Source organism: Scaptodrosophila lebanonensis, unplaced genomic scaffold (assembly GCF_003285725.1).
Source record: "Scaptodrosophila lebanonensis strain 11010-0011.00,11010-0021.00 unplaced genomic scaffold, SlebRS2 tig00000166-arrow-arrow-pilon, whole genome shotgun sequence".
NCBI classification, from domain to species: domain Eukaryota; kingdom Metazoa; phylum Arthropoda; class Insecta; order Diptera; family Drosophilidae; genus Scaptodrosophila; species Scaptodrosophila lebanonensis.
This window is the reverse complement of record NW_022060600.1, coordinates 659,740-686,405: the sequence shown is the minus strand read 5'-3', so window position 1 is coordinate 686,405 and position 26,666 is coordinate 659,740. Positions and strand designations below refer to the sequence as shown.

At 39.2% G+C, this 26,666-nt stretch overlaps 1 protein-coding gene across 1 annotated transcript in view; it reads left to right on the top strand.

Annotated features, from left to right (window-relative positions):
* The window catches only part of LOC115629842 (putative serine/threonine-protein kinase STE20-like), a 68,267-nt gene that overhangs the window by 20,480 nt on the left and 21,121 nt on the right, over nt 1-26,666 (top strand). Inside the window, exons 2-3 of the mRNA XM_030526423.1 lie at nt 9,916-10,353; nt 10,431-10,661. Coding sequence (XP_030382283.1) covers nt 9,916-10,353; nt 10,431-10,661 — 669 coding nt within the window. The remainder of the gene's footprint in view (nt 1-9,915; nt 10,354-10,430; nt 10,662-26,666) is intronic.

Below are 26,666 nucleotides of genomic sequence, written 5' to 3'. Positions count from 1 at the left end.
TGCACTCAGCTGTCAGCAACAACTGACTGTAAATAACAAATATGCCATTTCCATTAATATTAGCCCGTGAGCATTTGCGGAAACACCAATTAATTGTTGAAAAAATCAACGACAATGTTTGAGAAGAATTTAAATGGCAGTTTACACATTCACATTTTTGCTACGAAACAGAACTGCGCAATCGGCGACACACAAATATCTCCAAATTTGTTTAATTAATACACAGTTATTTGATACTTATTTGAAACAAGAACTGCGTCAAATATATATTTCATCTTTCAGTTTCGTTTGACTCACAAAACAAGACTTAATTCAGCAAAATCTGATGTTCGAAAAATGTAATTTTCTACATAGGATATGAAAATTATTTTTGGTGCAGATTGTTCAGAAAAACAATCTTCCCAAAAGCGATTTCTGTGGCACCGATTCTAAAGCAATTTGGACGCCTTTCAATTTCCAATATTTCCAATATTAGCTCATTGAGCATGCCTTTGCTATTTCGTTTCGATCTGAGACAATCTCAATTCACGTATACTACTTGTATACTATACGAACCAATTGGTTTTAAAAATGTATCAGCTACAGTGTATGTCAACACACTTGTCTTCAGACGACTTTAATTCAAACTTATGTTTAGAAGTTTTCCCAATGGTTAGCAGGTTTTAATAAATATTTGGGACCGTTAAACGAAATGGACGATACCAATTCGTCTACATTAGTGTCTTTCGACACTGAGTAAGCGATGTTCCAGTCGGTTGGTACATGACGCCAAACCGTTTTACTGCCACCCTATTGGCGACAAATGTTGACATCGAAGATAGATTACGCTCTTTGTATCAAATTGAGACAACAAATGCGATACTTGTACTCACAACTTAGCAAGCAACTGCTCAGCGCATTATTCAAGGTGTGGAATTGTTAACGTTTTCAGACCAACACGAGATTTTGAGGGCGACCACATCTTCTTCTTCTTGACTGGTCCTCCAACCCGTTATCGGGTTATGACCTGATGTAACACAGCTCTACACGCGCCCTTGCTTTGCGCGCGGCTCTTCAGTTTGTCACTCTGCACGTAGAAAGTGTGTTCTTTATCTGGTCCTTCCAGTGTAGACAAGGTCTCCCCCGTCGTCGTCTCCCCCAACATCCGCATCGAGCACTTTTTTCGCTGGACCTTCTTCTTATATACGCACGACATGGCCTAGCCAGATTTGCCGCTGAATGTTTATTCGCTTGACTATGTCAATGCCGACGTAGAGCTCATACAGTTCGCTATTCCATCGTATGCGGTAGTCGTCGCTAACGCATGCGGGACCGAAGATCTTACGAAGCATATTTTTCTCGAAAAATCCAAGAGCTTCTGTATCAGTCTGCGATATCACCCATGTTTCTGCGCCATAAATCAGTACGAGGAGAATGAGTGTCTTGTAGAGTGTTAGCTTGGTTTTTCGAGAAAGGTCTCTGCTACTCAATTGCCTACTGAGGCCGAAGTAGTATCGATTGGCTAGACTTAATCTCCATTTGATCTCTAGGCTGACATCGTTGGTTGCTGTGACGGTGGTGCCAAGAAACACAAAATCTTTACCCATTTCGAAAATATAGTTTTCCAATCCACTTTTGCAGTTTCCTTCTTAACCACAATCTCCAGCGGGAAGTTGAAGAGGTAGTACGAAAGGGCATCGCCTTGCCTGAAACCTCGAACGGTATCGAAGGGTTCGGAGAGGTCCTTTCCTACCTTGGCGGAGCTACGAGTGTTGCTCAACGTCGTTCTGCAAAGTTGCATTAGCTTCGTAGGGATACCGAACTCAGACAGTGCGGTATATACACGATCCGCCCTCAGGCTATCGAATACTGCTTTATAATTGACGAAAATATGGTGGGTGTCGATTTGAAACTCGTTTTCTCCAGGATTTGTGATATCTGCTCAATGGTGGACTTACCAGGCATGAAGCCGCTCTAGAAAGACCCAGTCAGTGCTTTCGGAAATGACTTCAACTTATCACACACTACGCTTGATATGACCTTATATGCGACGGAAAGAAGGCTAATTCCACGGCAGTTGGTACAGACCGTGGGATCACCTTTCTTTAAGACGGGACATATAACACCGAGATTCCAATCATCAGGCATGCTTTCAGTTAGCCATATTTTGAAAATGAGTTGGTGCATGCACCTTACCAAAACATCGCCTCCTACATTAAACAGCTCCGCAGACAGCCCATCTGCTTCCGCAGATTTGTTGTTTTTGAGCCTTTGAATAGCTGCTCTGACTTCGTCATGGCTGGGTGACAGTACTTCAATACTTCTGCGGCCGGTTCTGTGGGGTTATCTCTGCCGGCGGTATTGTTCACATCTTCGCCTGATTGCAGAAATGTTCACTCCACAGTCTCAGTGCCGCTTGCCCGTCCACCACAAAACTTCCTTGCGTTTAAGAGCCGCCTCTCCTCCGTTTTTGGTCTCCCCATATGCATCATGCACAGCACGTTTTGTCGCCGCCTGCAGTTTTCTTTAGTACGCGTCAGTGGCTTTAGGCAGCGGCCGTTGGAAACCAAGGACGTCTTCTGGAGCTGTATGCAGGGAGCGGGAAATATGTGCCCAGAGTCCGCTACCAGTATAGAGTATCGGGTAGTTACATAGTTAGTGCTTCTGTATCCGTGTACCAAGTTTCATCATGATAGGTCAATTCTGAAGAAAGTTATAGCCCTTTATAAAATCGCTGCTCATGCTGTGTCTGCAGCTCTGCCCGCAGCTGTTGTTGTTGATGCTGCTTTGGTTGAACTTTGTGCTGTATACATACACCCATATAAACACGGAGAGACACGATTCTGATGTAAATGTATGCTGTTGAAACTGAACATGAACATGTCTCCACTTTTGTATATACATATGTATTTATTAATATGTATATAATTTAATTAAATAATTTAATTAATATAATTTTGTTAAATTAATAAAAAAAAATATTTTTCATTTTTTCCTTTTTGGTGGCAGGTACAGGGTATTTAAGAGTTCAGCTCGCTCGACTTTAGCATTCCTTTCTTGCTTGTCATTTGATCAGGGGACTGCCAGGTAGCTTTGTGGATATCGAGGTGTTTAAAACTGGTGCTACTCACTGCCATGGTTCGTGCTGCGGCCTCAGTCCATTGTTGGATGTGGTCTCGTGGATGCTGAATTGTCCGACTGTCGGGGCAAGGACGAGCTCTCTTCCAACCTTGGCATCAGGCATATGTTGAACAATTTCGCCTTGCTACGGATAGTTGCCAGCCGTTCGTTCACAGGTGTGAACCTAGTTACGGAATCTTTTGCTGACAGCGAAACCGCATCCAAATTCGCGTCTGCGGTAGATATCATAGGCTGCTCTTTGGGAGCAACCCTGACCTGTCCATCTTTTTTTCTCGAGAGCTTCTGCCAATTGGATAGTAGCACTTCCTTTGTTAAAGCTCCGGGCATTCCAGGGGTCGTCAACTTTTGCGCGGTCCTTATCCGAGGCTGTTGTTATGTCCTTCACAGGGAGTACAAAATTTTCATGTGGTGAGTCCCAGGCACAAAAAACGCTGCCCACATTTGCTCACTTACCAACTCCGGATGGAGCTGGAAAGCTACCCAGAGAGCACCGCGGTCGTGTGTCAATTTTATGGTGGTCGAGATAAAAATCACTCTGGCCAAAGTGCTGCAAACTATTTTTTCAAATAATTTTGGTATGGCAGACAACTTTGCAATTCCTCTGTAGTTTGAAATATCAGACTTACCACCCGTTTTATAAAGAGGAATAATAAAAGATTCTCTCCAAATAGTTGGAAAGATTGAGGAACCAAGTGATATATTAAAAAGTTTAAGTAATGGTTGTAAAAGGGAACTAGAACACTCCTTGAGAACACAACTAGGAATGTTGTCTGCTCCAAGAGAGTATGAAGATTTTAAGGATTTGATAGCAGAGAGTAGACAGCTATCAGAAATTATGGGAGCGTAGTGTGAGAAGATGAAATGCTATAGGGATAAGAGGTATTACTAATAGAGACAGAGGAATAAGTTGATTGGAAGAAGTTGGCAAACAAGTCAGCAGCTTCAGAATCGTTGCTGGCTTTTTTGTCACCAAGGAAAAATGACGAAGGAAGGGAAGCAGATTTACGTTTAGAGTTAACGAACTTATAGAATTGTTTAGGGTCCTGTGCAAATTGTATCTTGCATCGGGCAAGGTAATTATTATAACATTGTAAATTAAGGAGAGCAAAATTGGATTTCGCTAAAGAGTATTTATAGAAGTCCATAGATAGGCCCGACTGCTTATACTTTTTAAAGCATATAGATTTAACATTTTTTAAGTTTGAAAGTCTTGGTGAAAACCAAGGAGGTTTTGATAACGCAGACGAAATGACACTTTTTGGGATGCAGACATCAAAAAGAGCATTAATAGTGTCATAGAAAAACTTTACGGCTATGTTGCTGTCAACAGCACTATACAAATAGGACCAATTAGTTGCTGCAATAAGTTCGTTTAGCAAAGAAAAATTTCCTTTGCGAAAGCACAAACTAGTATTTTTGGGAATAAGTGCTGGAATAGAGGTAGAGTTTGAAATTGAGAGGGAAATTTGCAAAGTAGGGTGGTAAGAATCTTCAGGCAGTATAAGGGAGAAGACCTACAGATAACTGTACTAGCAGGGTCGGTGACAAAGACGAGATCAAGCATTCTGCTTAAGAGATTAGGTATAGAATTAATTTGGAACAATGAAAGGTCAAACAAGCAGTCTAAACAGGCATGCTCTGCCGAGGGTACCAAATAATTAGACTGATTGAAGAATGACCATTCAATGTTAGGCAAATTAAAATCACCTACCACAACGAACGCGTCACTGTCACGTAGGAGATTAGAGATTCCTTTTATACAGGTTATATGTTCCATATAGACCTGTATATCAGAAGAGGGAGGTATATAAGAACAAGAGATGTATAGTGCAAAAGACGGAAAAGATACTCTTACAGCAACAAATTCAACATCATTAGGTACATTTACATCAATTATTTCCGACCGATAGGAGGAATCGACTGCAATCAGTACGCCTCCGCCACGTCGAGCCGGACGATCTCGTCGAAAGATACAAAAATTATCTGATAAGATTTCGTTATCAGAAATCGTGGGATTTAACCACGTCTCTGAGAACGCAATAATATCAGATTCAAACGAAAAACTACTTAGAAATAAACTACTGAGCTTAGACACAATGCCCCTAACATTCTGATATAAAATGTTTAACGAAAGTGGACGAGCTCCTAGTTTTTTGAAGTCGAGCTTGAGGTTGGCTGCAAAGGTTGGCCTGCAGACTATATGTTGACCGGCAAAGAGCGAGCTCGTTTTTTCTGCCTAAACTCATGTACAATCATTTGTGACGGCCAAAATTTTGGGTCACAAATAGTTGTAAATGATTCAGGCGGTACACTTATTTTGAACGAGGCTATTTCTCGGGGCTCGGAAAAGCTAAACTTAGGAATAGATACAGCAGCTGTCGACTTACTTGCGATATAGGCAGCGATAGCCTCACAAGAAGTATCAGGGGACAACCGAGACACGAAAACTTGCTTTCTAGGAGCTACCACTGTAAGAGACGGGGGCAGAGGAAGGGCTGGGACTGCCGCACCTTCTACAGCTCCTGAAGAAACTATAGGAGGTGGTGCCGACGTTTTAGAAGAAGCCCTTGTTCTTACAGGTTTAGATATATTAGGCACAGGAGGAGCTACCAACGGGGCCAACATAACATGAGCCGGCGAAGGCAGAGGGGAAATTTCAAATAAATTTCCAGGCGAAGTAGACAATGAAATTGCCGGCGACACATCTACATTTAATAGCGAGGGAATCGGAGAAGCTATCTCATCCGAGCTAGGTGGCACCTCTAAGAATTGAGGTTCAAGCCTACGCTTGGGAGGAGATTCGAACTTATATTTACTAAGCAAGTCGGTCCCTGTGTCAAACTCACTTGAGAGTTGCTTAGTAATTCTATGCAAGGTCAAAAATTTATTTCTCACATTGTCATACATACGAGAGAAATTAAATTGTATGTCTATGCAAACAGGGCATGACCATTTCAAACCACCACAACCTTTTTTAGGCGAGTAAATTTTATCAAGGTCACGACCACTTAGTCCAGCACACTTAATATGCATAAAATTCTCGCAAAACCAACAACTTACAAATTGCAGCACGACATTATGACACGAGCAAGTAGAGGGTTAAAAATGTAAGTAAATGCAAGAGCACACAGAAATGAAATTACGGTAAATGAACAAGAATATACACTCACTGAGCGGCGATATATGTGGACTCTTATATTAATAAGAGCGAAGAGAGCAAGAGCAAAAAATAACACAAAATGCGCGGGAGTAGCGATGCACCAAAAACAAATTATGGACAGCGAACAAACGCACAAACCTTTAACACAGCTGCCGGGCGCCAAAGCAAAACAGGCAAAATAAATGCACAAACAACAAATACTGAGATGACGCTGTTTATATTAAATCACATTAATTTACCCAAACAAATGAACGCAATAGATGCACAACTTCTTGCACTAAGCACAATATTAATGCTTTAGAAATTGAGCACAATTTAATGCTTAAATTCAAAGAGTAAACACGAAAAATTAAATAAATTTGCGGAGCACAGATAAAACACGTCGATTACACTCAACAGAAATCTCTCTCTCTCTCTTTTAATTTAATTTTGTGAAATCCATAATTAATTCGACATTTTGCCGCATTCAACTGCTCTACGCACTCCTTGTTGAGCATGAGGACGACCTGCATTGTTGCACGTTTTTTTGGCGCCTCCGTTTTTTTAACTTTCCAACCCTAGGTGTTAACCTTCGTGTTGAAAAGTTGGATGAGCTCTAATATCTTCGCAGGCTCTGCGGGCTTGGCCAGGATCCAGTCGGTGTGGCTCTGGTATCTGATCTTAGCTGGGCACCGTCAACAGACACAGTACGGGACAGACTATAGTGCCATTTCCAGTCGGCACCCTCATGGAGGGTTCAGCCCGAGGATTTTTGCCAACCATGTACATACTATACATAAACATGTATCTACATAAAATACATACATATCAGAGAACTGCAACGAGTAGTACATTTTCGGTCATATTCGAGTATTTACCCATACTCGGTATGAATATTTCATTTGGGTATAGTGACAAGCAATGATTGGGGGTCTTAGTGTAGTACAACTCAATCCACAGGGTTCTCAAATATTTTAAGACGGTGGGGCATAAGAGACCCCTCTTATTGTCAGAGATAATCATTATTGGGACAAAGAAGTAATGGAGAGTCTCCAGAAGTGTCTCACGCAAGTGGACCGCCGATTTAGACTCTAAGAGGAAGAGCTTAGCGAATTTGGTGAACTTGTCTATGCAGCTCAAATATACTCTATTTTCTAGTGTGAATACGTCAATGTTTGTTTTTTTATTTTGATACACACCCACTCCCCCGCAATTTGTGTTTTTTTTATAACTTCCGTAATTCTTGGAATTTTAAAATCAATTTTGGTAGTTTCATCCAGTTAGTGCTTATGTGTCCGTCTGCCAAGTTTCATCATGATAGGTCAAGAAAGTTATAGCCATAAGTAAAATCGCTGCTCATGCGCTGCCTGCAGCAGTGCCAGCAGCGCTGCCCGCAGCTGTTGTTGTTGTTGCTGCTTTGGTTCAACTTTGTGCTGCATACATACACGCATATAAACACGCATAGGTACGTGATGTAAATGTATGCTGTCAAAACTGAACATAAACATGTATTCTAATTTAATTTAATTAATTCATTCATTCATTCATTTTTTTAATAATTTAATTTTTTTTTAATTTTTCTTTTTTGTGGAGAGTACAGCCTATTTTACTGTCGGGCTTGCTCGACTGTAGCGTTCTATCTTGTTCTCAGTAGAATAGTCATTATCTGTTCGAGAAGATCCATACCACCCCCCTTATATTTAAATGTTGGAATTGACGCCGATTGTAAACTTTAACAAACATTAGTTCCTGCATTCACTTCATCCAAGCCCCCCTGGTTCTGGAGGCATTTATCCTTAAAAACAAGAGAGAACGCATTTGATGCTGCAGTTTTCGGACGTAGTACTGGAGTCAATAACTTTCCCTAATAACTTTTCTTAGAATTGACCCATTTGGATGAATTTAAATCAAAAGAATAATTGCATATAAATTACGTGTGCTAAGATTGGTTTATGTAGCTTTTAAAATGTGGACAGTATTGACGACGTTCTATAGCGAGAACAACAGAAGTTAATTGAATGTGTTCAAAAACAATTTTACTATTTGGTCTTCTGAGTCTAAATTGGGACCCGCACAGTCGCTTGTCTCCTTATATAGCAAGTCTATAATTAATATACCTTCTATCACTATATCACCATCGAATTTGTTGAGAAGGCACATTCCATCACAAACTTCTTGCCGCTGATATACTTAGATTAATCTTTCCTTTTTATACTCTGTACATGAAATGTACAGAAGTATATTAGGTTTGCGGGAGCTGAAAAATGTAACAGGCAGGAGGAGGCGTGGGAGACCCCACAAAGTATATATATTCTTGATCAGCATGACGAGACGAGTCGATATAGCCCTGTCTGTCTGTCTGTCCGTCTGTCAGTCTGTCCGTCCGTATGAACACCTGGATCTCAGAGACTATAAGAGATAGAGACACCAAATTTTGCACAAAGATGCGTTATGTGTGTATTCTATACGAGTTTGTTTTATTTTTTTGATTTTCCCCCCTATGGGGGTTTTCCCGATTTTCCATTCGTATAATCGCCTATATTTTGGAGACTATAAGACCTAGGAACACCAAATTTTAGTCCCAGATGCCTTATGTGAATACGCAGAAAATGTATATTTTGGAATTTCCCTCCCTCCCCCCTCTACCCCGCAAATCGTAACTCCCGTAATTCTTGGAATTTCGAACTAAAATTTTGGAAATACTCCCAGTTGGTTATTATATGTCCACTATGATAGACCGATTGAACGAGAAGTTATAGCCATAAATATATTTGCTGCTGCAGCGCTGCTCAAGCGCTGCCCGCAACTGTTGTTGATGCTGGTACTTTGGTTGACTGCACACATGTTTACACAGAAACGCATTGATGCTCATAGGCATACATACACTCACACAGACGCAATTGCTATGTAAATGTGCGATTATACACCATTTACGTGAGTTCGAATACCGAGAAAGGTAAAATCGATCAAAATTTTTTTTTTAATTTTCTTAATTTTTTGTATTTTCTATAATTATTATAAACATATGTACAGAGTATTTCAAAGTCGGGACACCCGACTTTAGCGTTTTTACTTGTTAGACTTGTTGAATTGGCAGCTTCCTTAAGATTTACTCGTCCATTTCGTATATTTCGATTACCAACATCATTACTTTTTTGTGATGTGGTGCAATTATAACCCTCTTTTTGAACACATATCGTTCAAATAATCCATAAAAGCTATTCTCTCATTAATGTACTTGCAACTGGGTACAAACAATATCTAATCCTATCCTACTTACTTAACTATTTCACCTTTTGAGTGTTATTTAAAGTAATACTATCAGCGGTGCCACAGAAATCTCCGGATTTTTCAGCAACAATTGTTTTTGAAATCTCCAAAAAAAAATCGGTGCCACAGAACTTCGAATTATTTAATTTTTTCGAACTTCCCCTCGAAGCAAGCTGTCAGCAACACCTGACTGTCGACGGTTACATTTGACTGACTTATTCTGTAAATCCTGTAAATCCTAATCCTGTAACGCACTCAGCTGTAAGCAACAGCTGACTGTCGACGATTACATTTGACCGATCAAGTTGTGTTTAAATTCTGTAACGTAGTAAGTTAAATAAAAAGCAAATATGCCCTTTGTTATCATTGTACAATTTTTATTTCAGGATTTTCTGAACCTCTAATAGCATTGATTTTACGAGATGTTCTCGCTGCGCTTATATATATTCATAAAAATGGCATTATTCATGGATCCATTAAAGCTGGCCACATATTACTAGATAAAAAAAAAGCCGTACTGACTTGTTTTCGAGAATCTCGTTGTTTCATTAATCATGGAAAGAATAGCTTTGTCATCCGTGGAATATCATCCGGACACAAAGATATTATAAATTGGACGGCTCCAGAAGTTTTGGATCAAAATTTAAATGGATTCACAGAGAAATGTGACTTATACTCAATTGGAATAGCTTGCTGTGAAATTGCAAATGGAATCAAACCCTATTCCGAGGCACAACCTACTTTTATGTTCACTGAAAAAACTCGTGGAAACGTGCCATCATTGCTAGACCAGTCAACATGCTTTCATCTTATGGAAGAAGAAGGTGAATGTTAATATTATATTATACATTACGTTATACATTATATACATTAATTATATACATTAATTCCTACCGCTTAGGAACTATACAATTTGGCACCTTGACGAGAAAACATGAAATTTATAGTCAACGCATATTTTCTGATGAAATGCACCAGTTTGCTGAAATTTGTTTAAATCGAAATCCCTTAAATCGGTGGAGTGCAGAAAAATCAATTACACACTCTTTTTTTAAGCAGTGTCGTTATACGAGTATTTCGGATCAACTTCAATACACTGTCTTAAACTTACAAGATCCATTTAAAATAGAAGGTAGGTAAATTTCTGGCTTAGCTATTTGCGAACGTTTATAATAATAAGAACAAAACTCGTTTTTTATCCATAAAAAAAATTTTTTAAATTAAAGTGGGAGCTGTCAAAGATGAAATTGCCAAGGTGAAACAGGCTGGTGCACTGTCATCCAAGCGGGCGACATGACCTAGTCAGTGTATCTGAACGCGCTCATATAGCTCATGGTTCAACTGTATTCGAAACTTGCCGTCAACGTTTAGGCATTGTTGTTGTTTATGCTGGTTCCCAAGTAGACAAAATCTTCTACAACTTGAAAGTTGTATCTATCTGTACAGACACTGTTTCCAATACGCCGCGTCTATCTACTTGTAAATAGGAAGTATTTTATCTTGTCCATGCTTAAATAGTTTTGGGGGTTGTATTTCAAAAGATCAGCTTTTGAATTTCTAATCGTAACCATTTTGGTTATGTTTTGAAAGAACAGCAATTGGGAAATGCTTATACATTACCAACAGATATTGACACCACCTGTCTGTGGCTGTTGTGGTGTCGTCTTAGGGTCAACTGGGACGTATCTTGCGACCACAAGGAACAGCAGTAGGTCCTGAGCCGCGACAGAACGCATGCTAGCAGGTGCCGTGTTTGCGGCTAGACACCAAAGCCAATTAATCGTCTTCAGTTTTATTTAGAGTGACCAAAAATAAGCAATAAATACGCATTTGTGTTTAGAGAGAACTCTCCAATTACGAATACGGTCCAGAACGACTCTAACACAAGTCTGAGGACAAGAACCAGTCTTCTATTCTTTCATACCCTGCTTCGAACCAGTAAAAGGGTATACTAGCTGAGTGCTAATGTATGAAACATACAAAAGGACGCGTGGTAGACCTACCAAAGTATATATATTCTTAATCAGTATGACAAGAGGAGTCGATATAGCCATTTCCGCCTTGTGTCTCTGTACCGTTCTTCTAAGCACTAAGCAGATCAAGTTTGCTCAGTTTATGTGATTTTTAATTAGATTATTTATTTTTTGTTTAAGAGTTGAGCATGCTCGTAGGTTCGAAAAGGCGTAGGCATACAGTACTAGAGGGGAACTTTAAATTCGAAATACCAAGATATTTGCCCCGAATTTAGTTTGTACGCATATTTTGGCCCTCTAAGACGACAGTTTAGTTGGTTCAGTTTGGGCCACTAATTCATATAGCTGACATATAACCGATATGGCCGTCTTTTACTAACATTGGTTTTTTTTACCGTATCAAAACAGGAATTCTCATATAATTCTCTCCAGTGCAATATATTTCAGTTTACAAAATAGTTTATTTTATTATTATCTCTCTCCTATACAGAATATTGTCAATAGTCCACATTTCGAAAGCTACATAAACAAAACTTTTCACGCGGATTCTATTTACAACTATCTAGCTTTGTTTATTTATTTTTTGAAAAGTTATTAGCGAAACAATTTCACTCCAGTACTACGCCTACAAACTGCAGTATCAAGTTCGCTCTTCTTCTTTCTTTTGCCTCCGCTAGGGACGCATATAACTTAGTGCCAGAAGTTTGTCTGGGTACAGGGTATTTCACTGTCGGGATTGCTCGACTGTAGCGTTTTTAATCAATACTCAAAATGACCATCAACTTCTACAACCATGTTAATGCAAAAAAATTCGTGTGTTTTTTGAATTTCTATAAAGTTTCATTACAACTCGGCTTGTGGTTTTTAATGTAATTGGCGAAGGCTCTTACTTTTTCCGATATCAACATAGTATTATTATCACCTACGACTTTTATTTTAATTTTCTGCAATATATACAAGTACTGCTTAAAGGCGTTTTCTGAGTATATGTTATTTATTTATTTATTAAAATTAGTTGCTATACATATATTATAGCTAGCAGGTCTTGCCCGTCTTTGCTGGGCCAAGTAAAATGTGCTTATAATTATAAGTTTATTTACTACAAGGTGAGTTCCAAAGTAAAAAGGGCTTTAAAAAAAATTCAATCAAAATCAATTTATTTTATTCAAAACTAGCAGGTATTGCCCGTCATAACCCGGCTCAATATGTTTCCAATTGTATTTATTTTGTGTGTGCATAACCTACCCATATGTTTTCACCTTAAAGGTTACCAGTAGGAAGGCATTTAAGGTGTTTAAATGAACATTTTCTGTTCTTGACAAAAAATTGTTCAGTAGTCCGTTACATTTTTGTTCTTGACAAACTATTTCGTAAAACGAAAATGACCACTATAACTAATATTTTTTAAAGCTCGTTTACCCCCCGTTGGAGCTAGAATTTTCCAAAAGCCTTTCTTAGTGTGCTCCTACACTATGATGGATACTATGAAACGATACTTGAGTCCAAATTTAAATTCACATTTGAGTCTTTTCGTGCCATATTGAGTCAATACGGCCACGCACAAACTCGGAATATGAAACACGGCACTCGTGTCAATGCCGTGCAGCGATGAGCCACGATCAAAAAGCACTGGCACCGATACCATCAAAATATCGAAGTTTGAATGCAATAAGCAGAATATTTAAATAATGAAATCGAATTATTTATTGAGATCAATAAGAACAAATCATATACATACATACATACATCTGCCCGCAATGCGAAGCAGAATATGCGTAGCTCCGTTATTCGGTTTCTGCTTTACTATCGCTTACGCAGTCGTTGCCTAGCGACGGTAACTGTAACATTTTGGCGTTTTGCCTTTGCAATTAACATTAAATGGTCAAAACGAAAGAAGAAGAGCGAGCTAATGACTTGCAGTTGTTGTTGTTTTTAGAGCATTATTTTTTTTTACAATCAAACAACTGTGTTCGATTGCCCAATGTATACATTAATACGAATGTACATACATGCTATATTCATACACAGGCATACAAATGTATGTATGTTTCTTTTTACTTTTTCAGCCGCACGTAGAGAACCGCACACATAGACACGAACTGTTGCTTGTTGTGTGTGAGTGTGTGTATGTGATGTCCCCAACTATTTGATATTTGTTGTTGCTGCATAAAATTATTAATGAAAACCCTAATGCCAAATGCACTAAACAAAGAAAAAATTACTTTTAAAAATGTTATATAATTTTCAATTAATTAACATTTCTTGCTCTGTCAGTGCAAGACGAATGTACATACATACATACATATGTAGATACATATGTACATACATAGATGTGCACATATGTACATACATAGATGTGCACATATGTATCTATGGACATTCACACATTAGTGTCTCACATTTTGCTTTGGCTATTTCAATCGTTTGCACGCAACTACACGAACAGCTGTTTGCATGTGTGTGTGTGTGTGTGTGTATGTATACTTAGTTGTCCCCAACTGTTTGATATTTTGTATTGTTTGTTCTCCCTGCTTTTGTAAAATGCATATTTTGAAAATCCTTGAATGCAAAGTTGTAGATTTAGTTACGTAGATTACATTATCCAAATTTTAAATCGATCGGGTTAAATTTATAACACAAACTTTTCATTTGAAATAGTGAATAAATATTAAAACCCCAATAATTCAACACAATCCAACACAAATTTCGAAAATCCGAGTATGCAGTTTTGTTTGTATTCTTTAATTGATTTTAGAAACTAAGTTTTAAGTCGATCGGTTGAAAAATGCGGATTTTTCAAACAAACTTTGGAGCTACTTTTCCCCCCTATGGAGCTCGAATTTCCCATAATCCCTTCTTAGTGCTCATCTACACCATGATAGGATACTTGAGCCCAAATTTCAGCATCCTAGCTTTCACCGTGTGGGCTGTGGGCTGTTGACGCGGTTTGCTTTTGTGCCCCAACATTTTTTTTACAGGAAAACTCCCATATTTTAGGCCCCAAAAAAACCAAGTATACAGTTTTTCTTGGAATTGTTCTGAGAGTATACAAACTAAGTTTAAAGTTAATCAGATGAAAACTGTAGATTTTTCATAAAAACGTTGGAGCCTGTTTTCCCCCCTTTGGAGCTCGAGTTTTCCAAAATCCCTTCTTAGTGGGGACCTAGACTCTGAAAGGATACTTGAGTCCAAATTTCAGCTTCCTAGCCTTTACCGTTTGGGCTGTGCGTTGATCAACAATCAGTCAGTCAGTCAGTCAGGACAAACTGTTTTATATATATAGATAGTCTTCTGCTTCAATACAGCTTTTTGCACGATCCAAAAGCATGTCGACCGAGTGTTTTAGCTCGGCCGTTATGGCCGCCCGTATGCCGGTGCAAGCCTTTTGAATGACCTCTACGTCTTCATAACGCTTTCCTTTCATGGGCAAATGCATTTTTCCGAAAAGGTAGAAGTCGCACGGTGCCATATCAGGTGAATACGGCGAGTGGTTAATGGTTAAAATGTGATTTTTGGTCAAATAATCGGAGACAAGCGTCGATCGATTCTGAGTAATTTTTGGTCGTCAGTCAATTTGTGCGGAACAAACCGTGCACACACCTTTCGTAAGCCCAAATGTTCGCTCAAAATGCGATAATTTGATGTTTTAGAGATGTTCAATTCCATTTCCATCAATTTCAATGATGATTTCGGCGGATTTTTGATGAATTCACGCACAGTTTCGATGGAATTTTCGGTGATCACGAATTTTGTTTGGCCCACATGTTGATCGTCATTTATGTCCTCACGACCACTTTGAAAACCACTCGTGCACTCTGCTACGGGATAGGCAATAGTCGCCATAAACTTGTTCCATCAATTGAATCGTTTCGGTAAAAGTTTTACCAATTTTAAAACAAAATTTAATGATGGCTCTTTGTTCGAAGTTAATTTTTGCACCGATAACACAAACATACTGACACTTAAAACGCAATAACTTCACTTCCAATCGATGAAATGTCATGAAATTCTCACTGGACAATCGATAAAAATAGCAGATTCTAACGCACCACATATAGGTAGCGCCACCAGGGGCGCTAGATTCAAAAAGTCCTGTTTACTTTCGAACGCACCTTGTATATGATATTCTTCTTTCGACGCTCTCTAAAGTTTTTTAAAGAGTTCATTTTCCAAATAGCAAATATAGTACAATAAGTACTATGTATGGTTATACGTACATATATACATATGTACATATCTTCGTTACGCACCGGGCGGAATGCCAGTCCTGACTTAACTGTGTGCTTCCTCAGCATGTTGTACGCACGGTCAAAAATCCGACACGGGACATTTAATTTTGATTTATAAATCGGAACGTCCCGCCAAAATTGGAGCGTTCGGCAACGCTGATATGTACATACATTTAAATTTGTCATGCAGGCGTTATCCGCCTATATACATACATACATACATACATACATACATACATACATACATACATATACAAGTATGTATTAAATTTTTTAATTCAACACTAATTTGTGTCTTCAATTCCAAATATGATTGTTGTGAATGTAAAAGGTGTGTTTCTGCTTTTGTAAATCGCATGAATACACTCACAAAATAGGCTTAACGGTAAATGACTCTTAGATTTGTTCAGAATACATTTGTAGCGTTGTTAACACTATAACGTAAATATGCGATCAGCTCAGATGCTAGAGATGGGCATGTGTCGGATGCTCTATGTGCTAGAGCATCAAAACTATCGATAGTTGAATCCGTCGTTACAATCAATAATTCCATCGAAGTTGGAATTCAATTAACAGAAAATTTAAATAATAACATCTTATAATTTAATGAGATCAATTAGAACAAATCATATACAAACATACTGTTGGATTAATTCAGTGTATTTAAATTAACGATGTTATTTATGTTTATTGCAAATAACAATCTTTTACAAAAATCCGTTTAATTCAAAATTCACTCAGCGTCCTCCTTCTTTGGCTGGTCAATATCAATTGACCTCTTACATCCCTGTTATTCGTTATTATCGATTACTTATTACTACTTCGCTATTCAATCACTATTCGGTCACTACTTAATTATTGTTAGTGATTAGGGGTGTCCCTACTACAATACCATCATAAGGGATCTGACTTATTTGGCAATTTTCAACGTCACTTATAATATATCTGTCATTGGGCAGCTTTTTCTTTACTTGAAAAGGGCCTTTATATTTTGGAATAAATTTCTTATTTGTATAATAAATAATAATCTTGATGGTGATTCACGAGTTACTGAATGTACCGAATTATTTATTGCATATTCTACTCTAATTAGAAATTCACTCCAATCAGCATGTTGAACTGGCTTTTAATATTCTGTTGACACGTTCAACCTGACCGTTCGCTTGAGGTGAGGCTGTAGATACCTTAATGTGCTCTATGTTATTATCAAGCAGAAATTTCCCGAATTCTAAGGAAGTGAAGCATGTACCTCTATCGCTAATAATTCTACGCGGACGACTATAATTTTCAAAATATTTAGCTAAACATGCGCAGACTTCTTTTGTACTAGTTGTATTTGCTGAATATAATTTAACAAATTTAGTGAATCCGTCTATTACAACCAATATATGTTTCTTCTTTGATATAATGGAAGGAAAGGGTCCAAAATGGTCTATGTGCAAGGTATCGAAAGGGATAGGGCGTTTAGGAATACTGTGCAATGTTCTATTGTTTGAGTGAGTCGGGACTGTAAACATAATACTTTAAACAATTCTGAATTAAGGAATCAACTTGTGTTCTCATATTTGGGAACCAATAATATTTTTCATGTTCTTTTATACATTTCTCAGTTCCTAAGTGGCATAATTTTTCATGAACAATTCTAATAAGGTTTGTTTCCATTTCTTCTGGCACATATAGTAATTGGGAATTATTCTCTCCTCCTGTATACGATGCCATCATCTAAAATGAATTCTTGAACTGGTCCACTTTCTAGTTTATCTTTTAATTGTATTATTTCATTGTCTCTATTCTGAGTTACTTGGAGCTGGAAATTAATATCATCACTATCAATTACAGACACAATTTGGTCCTTATTTTCATTTTCATTTATATTTACTAAAGGCTCATATTTAAATTCATGACATAGGGTTGGATATCTACTAAGAGCGTCTACATGTGTCATATGCTTACCGCTACGGTGCTCGATAGTATAGTTGTAATTTTCAAGCTCTAGAGCCTGGCTATTCTGGCATTAATGCTTTTGCGATTCAGGGTCAATATTAATGAATTGCAATCTGTTATAATTTTGAAAGGAATCCCTTCCAAATAAATCCTAAACTTGTTAAGTGAATATATAATAGCTAGGGTTTCTAATTCGAAACTATGGAATCTTTTCTCTGCGGCAGCCGTCGTTTGAGAAAAATAAGAAATAGGATGAAATTTATTGGCATCGCCTCTCTGTAACAGTATACCACCAAATCCTTCTGCGCTTGCGTCACAATGAAGTTCTGTTTCTTGATTGGGATTGTACAATGCTAAAATACTTTATTTCTGGCTTTGTTAACTCTTTTAATGGTTTGGTAATTTTTGAAAAGGCTGGAATAAAACGTCTGAAGTAAGAAAATAGTCCTAAGCACTTTTGCTTTTTAATATAATTCTTCGGTCTAAGTAAATGTCTAATAGTTTCAATATGCTCACTGTTGGGTCGAATTCCGTTACTGGACACTGTATATCCCAAGAACTCAATACTACTATGTTATACATAGTTGACATTTGCTAGGTTTGATTTCTAATCTATATCCTGCCAATAGTTTTAATACATTGTCCAAGACTATAATATGTTCCTCTAATGTCTTTAATTTAATGTTCATTTCATAATTATGTTTGATTGGAGGAATATCTGACATTTTTTAATATTGGTGACAAACAAATTGTGGATTTGATTTTGGTAAAATTTACTTAACTTCGGGTTTATATATCAATATTGTAAATATATGGTCTATCAATTACGTTGCATTCATTTAAGGTCTGAGCATTACTTTGTAATGGGGCATTGTACAAAATCGGTTCGCTATTACACGATTGTTTACTATGCAGTGGTTGCTCACTGTTGCTACAATTCGATGGTTCACTGTACAGTAACTGGTTATTACAATTCAATTATTCGCTACCAGCTTTTAAGGAAGGTAGAACTAAACTCATTTTTATTGTTTCAATAAAAGTTAATGCTAATCCAAATGAATTCAAAAAATGTCTGCCCAGGAGCACTTCAGTTGCTATGTAATTATCTGGGGTGACATCTATATATATAAAACAGTTTGTCCTGACTGACTGACTGACTGACTGATTGGCAATCAACGCACAGCCCAAACGGTAAGAGCTAGGATGCTGAAATTTGGACACAAGATCCCTCTTATAGTGAAAGTGAGCACTAAGAAGGGGTTTCGGAAAATTCGAGCTCCAAAGGGGGGAAAACGAGCTCCAACGTTTGTATGAAAATTCTGCATTTCTGAATCGATCAACTTTAAATTTGGTTTTTATAATCTATAAAAGAATACAAACAAAACTGCATACTCGGTTTTTCGAAATTTGTGTTGGAGCTTGAATTATTGGGGTTTTAATATTTATTCATTTTTTCAAATGAAAAGTTTGTGTTATAAATTTTGTCCGATCGATTTCAAATTTGGGTAATATAATCTACGTAACTAAAATTACAACTTTGCATTTAACGATTTGTAAAATATGCATTTTACAAATGCAGGCAGAACAAACAATACAAAATATCAAACAGTTGGGGACAACTAAGTATACATACACACACACATACATATATACAAGCAGCTGTTCGTGTAGTTGCGTGTAAACGGTTGAAGTAGCCAAAGCAAAATGTGAGACACTAATGTGTGAATGTTCATTTGTACACATGTATGTACATACATACATACATATGTACAAAAGTACATTCGTCTTGCACTGACAGGGCAAGAAATGTTAATTAATTAAAAATTATTAACATTATAACATAAACATTTTTATGTTATTTTTTCTTTGTTTAGTACATTTGGCATAAGGGATTTTAGGACAACGGACTACAAGGGCGTACGCAGGTTGGGCAGGGGGGACATTGCTCCCCTTAGAAAGAATTTCGCATTATGAATTACACCAGCACCATATGTATTACATACGTACATACATATATACATACGTCTGTATGTATAGTATGTACATATGTACATCAATAAGTATGTATGTACGTACATACATTCTTATATACATATATAGGTTTGTATGTATGCAGTGGGCCATCGAACACTGTTGTTTAATTGTAATAAATAGTAATATGTTTTCAAATCTAAATTTTTAAAACAACAACAACAAGTTATTGGCTCGCAAAACTTCTTTCGTTTTGATAATTTACGGCTGTTAATTGCATACGAAAAATGCCAAAAGTTTACAGTTACCGTACACACACAAATACATTTGTATGTATGTATGTACATATGTGTACAGTGAACAATCGAATACAGTATTATAATCAATAACTCTCAAACGATGTTTTTCGATGTATTTGTATTCGACATGTATTACGATATATCAACACAAGTATCGATATTTTCGATATATCGCATTTAATTTTATTATTGGGGTTTTAATATTTATTCACTTTTTCAAATGAATAGTTTGTGTTATAAATTTTGTCCGATCGATTTCAAATTTGGGTAATGTAATCAACATTATATCAACAAATTGGCATTCAACGATTAAAATATAGCAATATGTTTTTTACTTGCCATATATCAAATATCAAATAGTTGGGGACATCGCATACACACACTCACACATACATACAACAAGCAACAGTTCGTGTCTATGTGTGCCCATGCATACATACATATGTACATGCATATGCATGTATGCCTGTATATGTATGTAGCATGTACATACAAAACAACAACAACAACTTTAAGTTGTTGGCTCGCACATCCTCTTTCGTTTTGACCATTTAATGTTAATTGCAAAGGCAAAACGCCAAAAGTTTACAGTTACCGTCGCTAAGCAACGACTGCGTAAGCGATAGTAAAGCAGAAACCGAATAACGGAGCTACGCATATTCTGCTTCGCATTGCGGGCAGATGTCTGTATGTATGATTTGTTCTTATTGATCTCAATAAATAATTAGATTTTATTATTTAAATATTCTGCTTATTGCATTCAAACTTCGATATTTTGATGGTATCGGTGGCTTCAACTATCGAAAGTTTTACTCTAGCAAATTGAGATGAGAATTGTCAGTGCTTTTTGATCGTGGCTCATCGCTGCACGGCATTGACACGAGTGCCGTGTTTCATATTCCGAGTTTGTGCGTGACCGTATTGACTCAAATGTGAATTTAAAATTAGGATATACCCTTATAATTATTCCCCTTTTTTGCACATAGTCTATCTTAAAACGTTGCGTTATCTCTATATATAAAACAGTTTGTCCTGACTAATTGGTGATCAACGCACAGCCCAAACGGTAAAAGATGAAATTTGGACTCAAGTATCTTTTCATAGTATCCATCATAGTGTAGGAGCACACTAAGAAAGGCTTTTGGAAAATTCTAGCTCCAACGGGGGGAAAACGAGCTTTAAAAAATATTAGTTATAGTGGTCATGTTCGTTGAACGAAATAGTTTGGCAAGAACAAAAATGTAACGGACTACTGAACAATTTTTTGTCAAGAACAGAAAATGTTCATTTAAATACCTTAAATGCCTTCCTACTGGTAACTTATAAGGTGAAAACATACGGGTAGGTTATGCACACACAAAATAAATACAATTGGAAACATTATATTGAGCCGGGTTAAGACGGGCAATACCTGCTAGTAAAGAATAATATTTTTCATAATATTGTTAAATTCTAAATTAACGCATATTTTTCCAAAAGCCTGCAATCTGGATCCATTGACACTGTTTATTCGCACACGTGCGAATCGGCCGGACGATTGTGGTCCTGACGAGTTAAGCTAAAGGACGCTTATTGTCCTTCTGTTGATCAAGGCGGGATCCTAGTGGTCCGGCTTGATGTTGGGGTGGACACTCGTGGTCCGTTTAATTAAAGGCTCTTGTGGCCCTGCTGCTTCAAGGGACCCTCGTGGTCCAGTAGGTGCGAGTAACACCGGTTGTCCTGGTTGCGCTTGAGTGAAACAACGCAGGACGTTTATAGTGACCAAGGATACCGGATGGCAATCCTTGGGAGCATGTAGTCAACGTAGTAGTCGGCGTGATAAAGATCAGCGGTTCCTGACCCAAAGTAACAGGCCGTTCGTTGATAATTTGCATACTGATTTTATTCTTACAATTCATGGCTTATATAGCCATGCTTAAAACTGGCTTATGACTACTTACATTTACTATTTCTATGTGTTGGCGGTTTCGCAATAATGATGCCCAAGTATATATTATTGCGTATGCTGGTGTCAGCCCAATTTGGTTCATAAACTATGACCTGATTGTTGGTCTTATGCTGATGTAGCAGAATAATTATTCTTGCTTATTAATCTTATTCTTGCTTATTATTGCCTATGTTGGCTGGCCAGCGTCAATGCACCTGTAATTCGTGTGCGCGTGCATACTATGGTGACAATATTATCTATGCTAAAACAATATGGGTGTACAGGTTTATATGTATGATATGTGTTGCCAAGCTATTTAATTGAAAGTCTGTTTGCGTCGCGTTGATGAGATGTCATATACTCATTCGCGTCGCAACAGACACTGCAAAAGTTAATAGGCTGCAAAGATCAGCGATATAGTGTAAGGCACAGCCCATCGTCGATTTATGCTAATTACGCTGCCAGTATCAAATAAAGCAGATAGGATAGGTGTATGAGGTATTGACGCATTACAATTGTAAAAATGTACCCTTACCTTATTTATATATGGAACATAATATTGATTAGTGCCCCCCATTTCATCATTCTTCAGCAAGTTGTCATCAGCTGCTCCGACCAGTCTCGATGTCTTCATTGGCTGCACGCAGTCTTTAATCATGTGTTGCTGAGATCCACAACGGAAGCATGAGCCCTTCGCGCGCTTTGGTGCAGCGCATGCTGATGAGTAATGTCCATATCTTGAGCAATTAAAGCAATGCACACCTCTGTTATCATCAAGCGGTGTTGCTTCCTTGCTCTTTTTACGTAGAGCTCCATATTTGTGGGAAAGCTCCTTAAGATCGTCCATAGTTTTGGCTGAATATAATACGGCAATGCTGGGAGAGCTATCGCAGAACCCATCGAAGATAAATTATACTGCGACTTGTTCACCAAAGTTTGAGCGTGCAGCAATTTCTTCCATCTGGAGTATGTATCCCATTATTGTATTTTCTTCGCAATGAATTTTGTTTCTTTTAGAAGCAATATAATGTCCGCTGTAGAATTATTATGACCAAAAGTCTTGAGAAAATTGTTCTTGAATTCATCAAAACTAGTGGACCGATCGACGCGCAGAAATAGTTCGGCCTCTGAATTCATTTTCATCAGCGTTCGTACGCAACGTAGCTTAAATGCGTCATTGTTATTAATATTATTGCAAGTGCGTTCGAAATTTAAAAGCCACTTGCGCACGTCATAATTATTATCGTCTGAGAATGGGACAATAGAATCCTAGACGATATCAAAGTCACCTGCGGAGTTCTCGTTGCTGGACATAAGTTCAGCCAGCATTTGTTTCTTCTGATCTACACGAATTGCGGCATCAATCAACTCTTCTTCTTCTTTCATGGCCGCCATTTTTGAGACTCCCGCGGCCAATTCTGACGACACAACCAATTTGCGCGTCTCTTGTATTAGAGTTTTCATTCTCTGCAATTTCACAAACATTTGGGCAATTGTTGTCAATAGCAAACCTCTGCTATTGTCGTAAGCTTGCACCATGAGGAAAATTTATGTTGTTGATAGACAACCACTCAATTATTTGTTCTTTGTCCATTATAAAGTTATTGCTGCTATTGCAGCAGCCAATTGTAAGTGTAAAAATTTATATTTGTTCAGAATAAAAAAATCGGTGTATTTGGCGTGTAATCCCACTTCTGATGTTGTTGGATTAATTCAGTTTATTTAAATTAACGATGTTATTTATGTTTATTGCAAATAACAATCTCTTACAAACACTCAGCATTTCGCCTTTGAAATTAACAGGCGTAAATGATCAAAATGAAAGAAGAAGCGCGAGCCAATGACTTGCAGTTGTTGTTGTTTTCGTTTTAAAAATTTGACTTAATAGATAGATACATAGACACGAACTGTTGCTTGTTCTGTGTGTGATTGTGTGTATATGATGTCCCCAACTATTTGATATTTGCGTTCTTTGTAATTTGTTGTTGCTGCATAAAGTTACTAATGAAAACTCTAATTCCAAATGTACTAAACAAAGGAAAAATTACTTTTAAAAATGTTAAATAATTTTAATTAAGTAGCGCACTGCCTTGATCCTGCACGTGGAAACTAGGACTCGACTACTCCGCCAGCGACCACGAGGCCATCTATTGTGAGATTGGAGAGGGGTCTAGCCAGCTAAGCAGCAATCTTCGCTGGGGCCCTAGAGGATTTTTGTGCCGGAGGCTCAGTCCAAACAATGGCAGAGTGTATTTCGGCCAGGGTGTAAGAAGCTTGTTTAGTGAGCCTGAGTGTCCGCAAGGCATACCGGCGCCACCATGAGCCAGTTTACTGGTGGAGCGAGCAAATCGCTGAAGCTCGCAGAGCCTGTCTCAGAACGAGGCAACGCTACGAGCGCTCGATAAAAACACCGGAGTTTCAAGCACTTCAGGAGGACTACCTATATAAAAGGAGTGTCCTGCGACACAGCTGAGCACGATCCATGGGGCAAAGCCTACCAGATTGTGATTAAGCGCCTGGGCTACAAGGCGTCATCAGTGCCTTCGGACGCACAGTCTCTAGACCCCATTGTCCAAGCGTTTTTTCCTCGCAGCCAAAAAGAAACGGCTAGCGTACTTCTGCATGAGCTGGAGAGTCCACCCTATACGTTCGACACGGTAACGATGGAGGAGCTGGTGGCAGCAGCCCAGAGGCCCTACGGCTAGCCATAGCATCCACCCAGCAGTTTTCGTGGACTTATTTAACCAATGCCTGCGAGAAGGAGTATTCCCACTCAAATGGAAGATGCAAAGGCTCATACTTCTGCCCAAGCCGAGAAAGCCTCCTGAGGAAGCATCGTCCTCTAGACCGATCTGCCTTTTAGACTTACTGGGCAAGACATTAGAAAAATTTATAAGCAGCCGCCTAAACTTGGCACTGGAGAAAGCTGGAGGGCTATCACCTAACCAGAATGGCTTTCGAAAGACACGATCGACCGTAGATGCCATCAGCAGCGTGGTTAACATAGCCACTGAAGCGACGGCGGGAACGCGTTGGAAAGGAGGCACAAAAGATACTACTACTGTTTTAGAGAGCACTTAGCTTATGCAAACCATAAGGCGTCGGAGTCTGGGAGAGCGATAGCACGGATCATGCTTAATAGACGTGGTCCCAAACAAAGCCGAAGAGCACTGTTACCAAAAGTAGTGAGATCTGTGATGCTCTACGCTGCTTCAATTTGGGCCCATGCAATGGAGACGGGGTCCTACAGGAGAGGCCTCGAGGCCACCTACCGCCTGAGCGCCATCAGGGTCATCAGTGGCTTTAGAACTATGTCAGATGAAGCAGCTCTCGTCATAGCGGGCATGATCCCTATTGAGGAGCTGGCCTGGGAGGCGCGAGAATTGCACACTGAAGCCCTCGGTTCGGTGGGAGGCAGCTCAACATTGACCACGTTACGGCAGAGGGTTAGACGGCGTGGTATTGAGCTGACAAACGTTACTGACAAACGTTAAGTCAACTACGGAACCAACACCAGCTCTGTTAAACGTATTTCTCGATCTCGTGTTTAGTAGGGCTATGTCCAACGGGCCTCCATAACCACTCTGCCTCTAGCGTTGGTCGAGGCGCTGCCCCACTCCACAGACCAAGCATTGAAATCGCCCGCAATGACCACGCGGTTGCGGCTCCTGGCGTCAATCACTAGACAGTCCGTAATTCTCGAAAATTCGCTAAGGGGCAAACTGGGGGCCAGGTAGCAGCTATACACCCAGTAGTTGCCGATTCTAGCTCGCACGAAGCCATGATCCGAGTGGATGGACGATAACTGTCTATATTTCGCTCCGCACGGCTGGATGGCATCCCCTTTGGTCAGGTTGGCCGCCCAGTCGCAACCTCTGCCTACCTTATAGGGTTCGCTTAAGATTGCCAGGTCAGCTGCTCTCTCGACAACCGTTTGTGCCAACATGTCCTGCGCCGCTGCGCAGTGGTTTAAGTTGAGCTGAATCAACATCATTTGCGCTGGCTCTTGCCGTCCACCGTCTCTAGCGGGCATCTGCGACTGCCAGCATGGTTTGTGTCGGCGAGCCCTTTGTTGCTACACCGGAAGCACAGCGGATTCCCGCTACACTGGGCAGCTTTGTCACCGACTGCACCGCACTTGAAGCAACAGTTGCTTCTATCTGCATTGCTCCTACAATTTCTTGCTATATGGCCTGGTGCCATGCACCGATAGCACCTCTGAGCAGTTTCGCGCTCCTTGATGCGGCAGCTGCACCAACTGATTTTAAGCTTGCCAAGCGAGAGTAGCTTCTCGGTACCTGGTAGGGTAATGACGGCAGTTTGCGTGCCTGCAAACGAGGTACGCAGACTCTTGATGCTGCATAACTCTAAGTCAATACCGGCCTGAGTAGCAATTGCCATCCGAATGTCATCCGCAACAACAAGCTCGTCCAGGTCCCTTATCTCAAATCGGCGCTCCTGAGCGAGGGCCCGAACTGAGACGTTATCACCTAAGGTTTGACCTAAGCTCTCCTTTAGCTACTCCTCTTTAGCTCCAGAAGAGCTAGCTTGTTGCCCGTACGCCTGGTAACCATTCGTAGGATTTCGCTGTATGAAAGATTTTCCTGTTGATTATTATCGCCTCCGGACGAGTGCGTCTTGGCAGGGCTTGTGCTTTGTCTTGCCGCCGCCTGGAACTGGCCACCTGCCACTCTTGTTCCAAAGATGTGCCGGCGTCTGTAGGGGCCTCGCGTGGATGCGTGGCCTGCACCAAGTTCATCGATGGTTTGGCCCCAGCTTCAGCGTGGAGGTTAG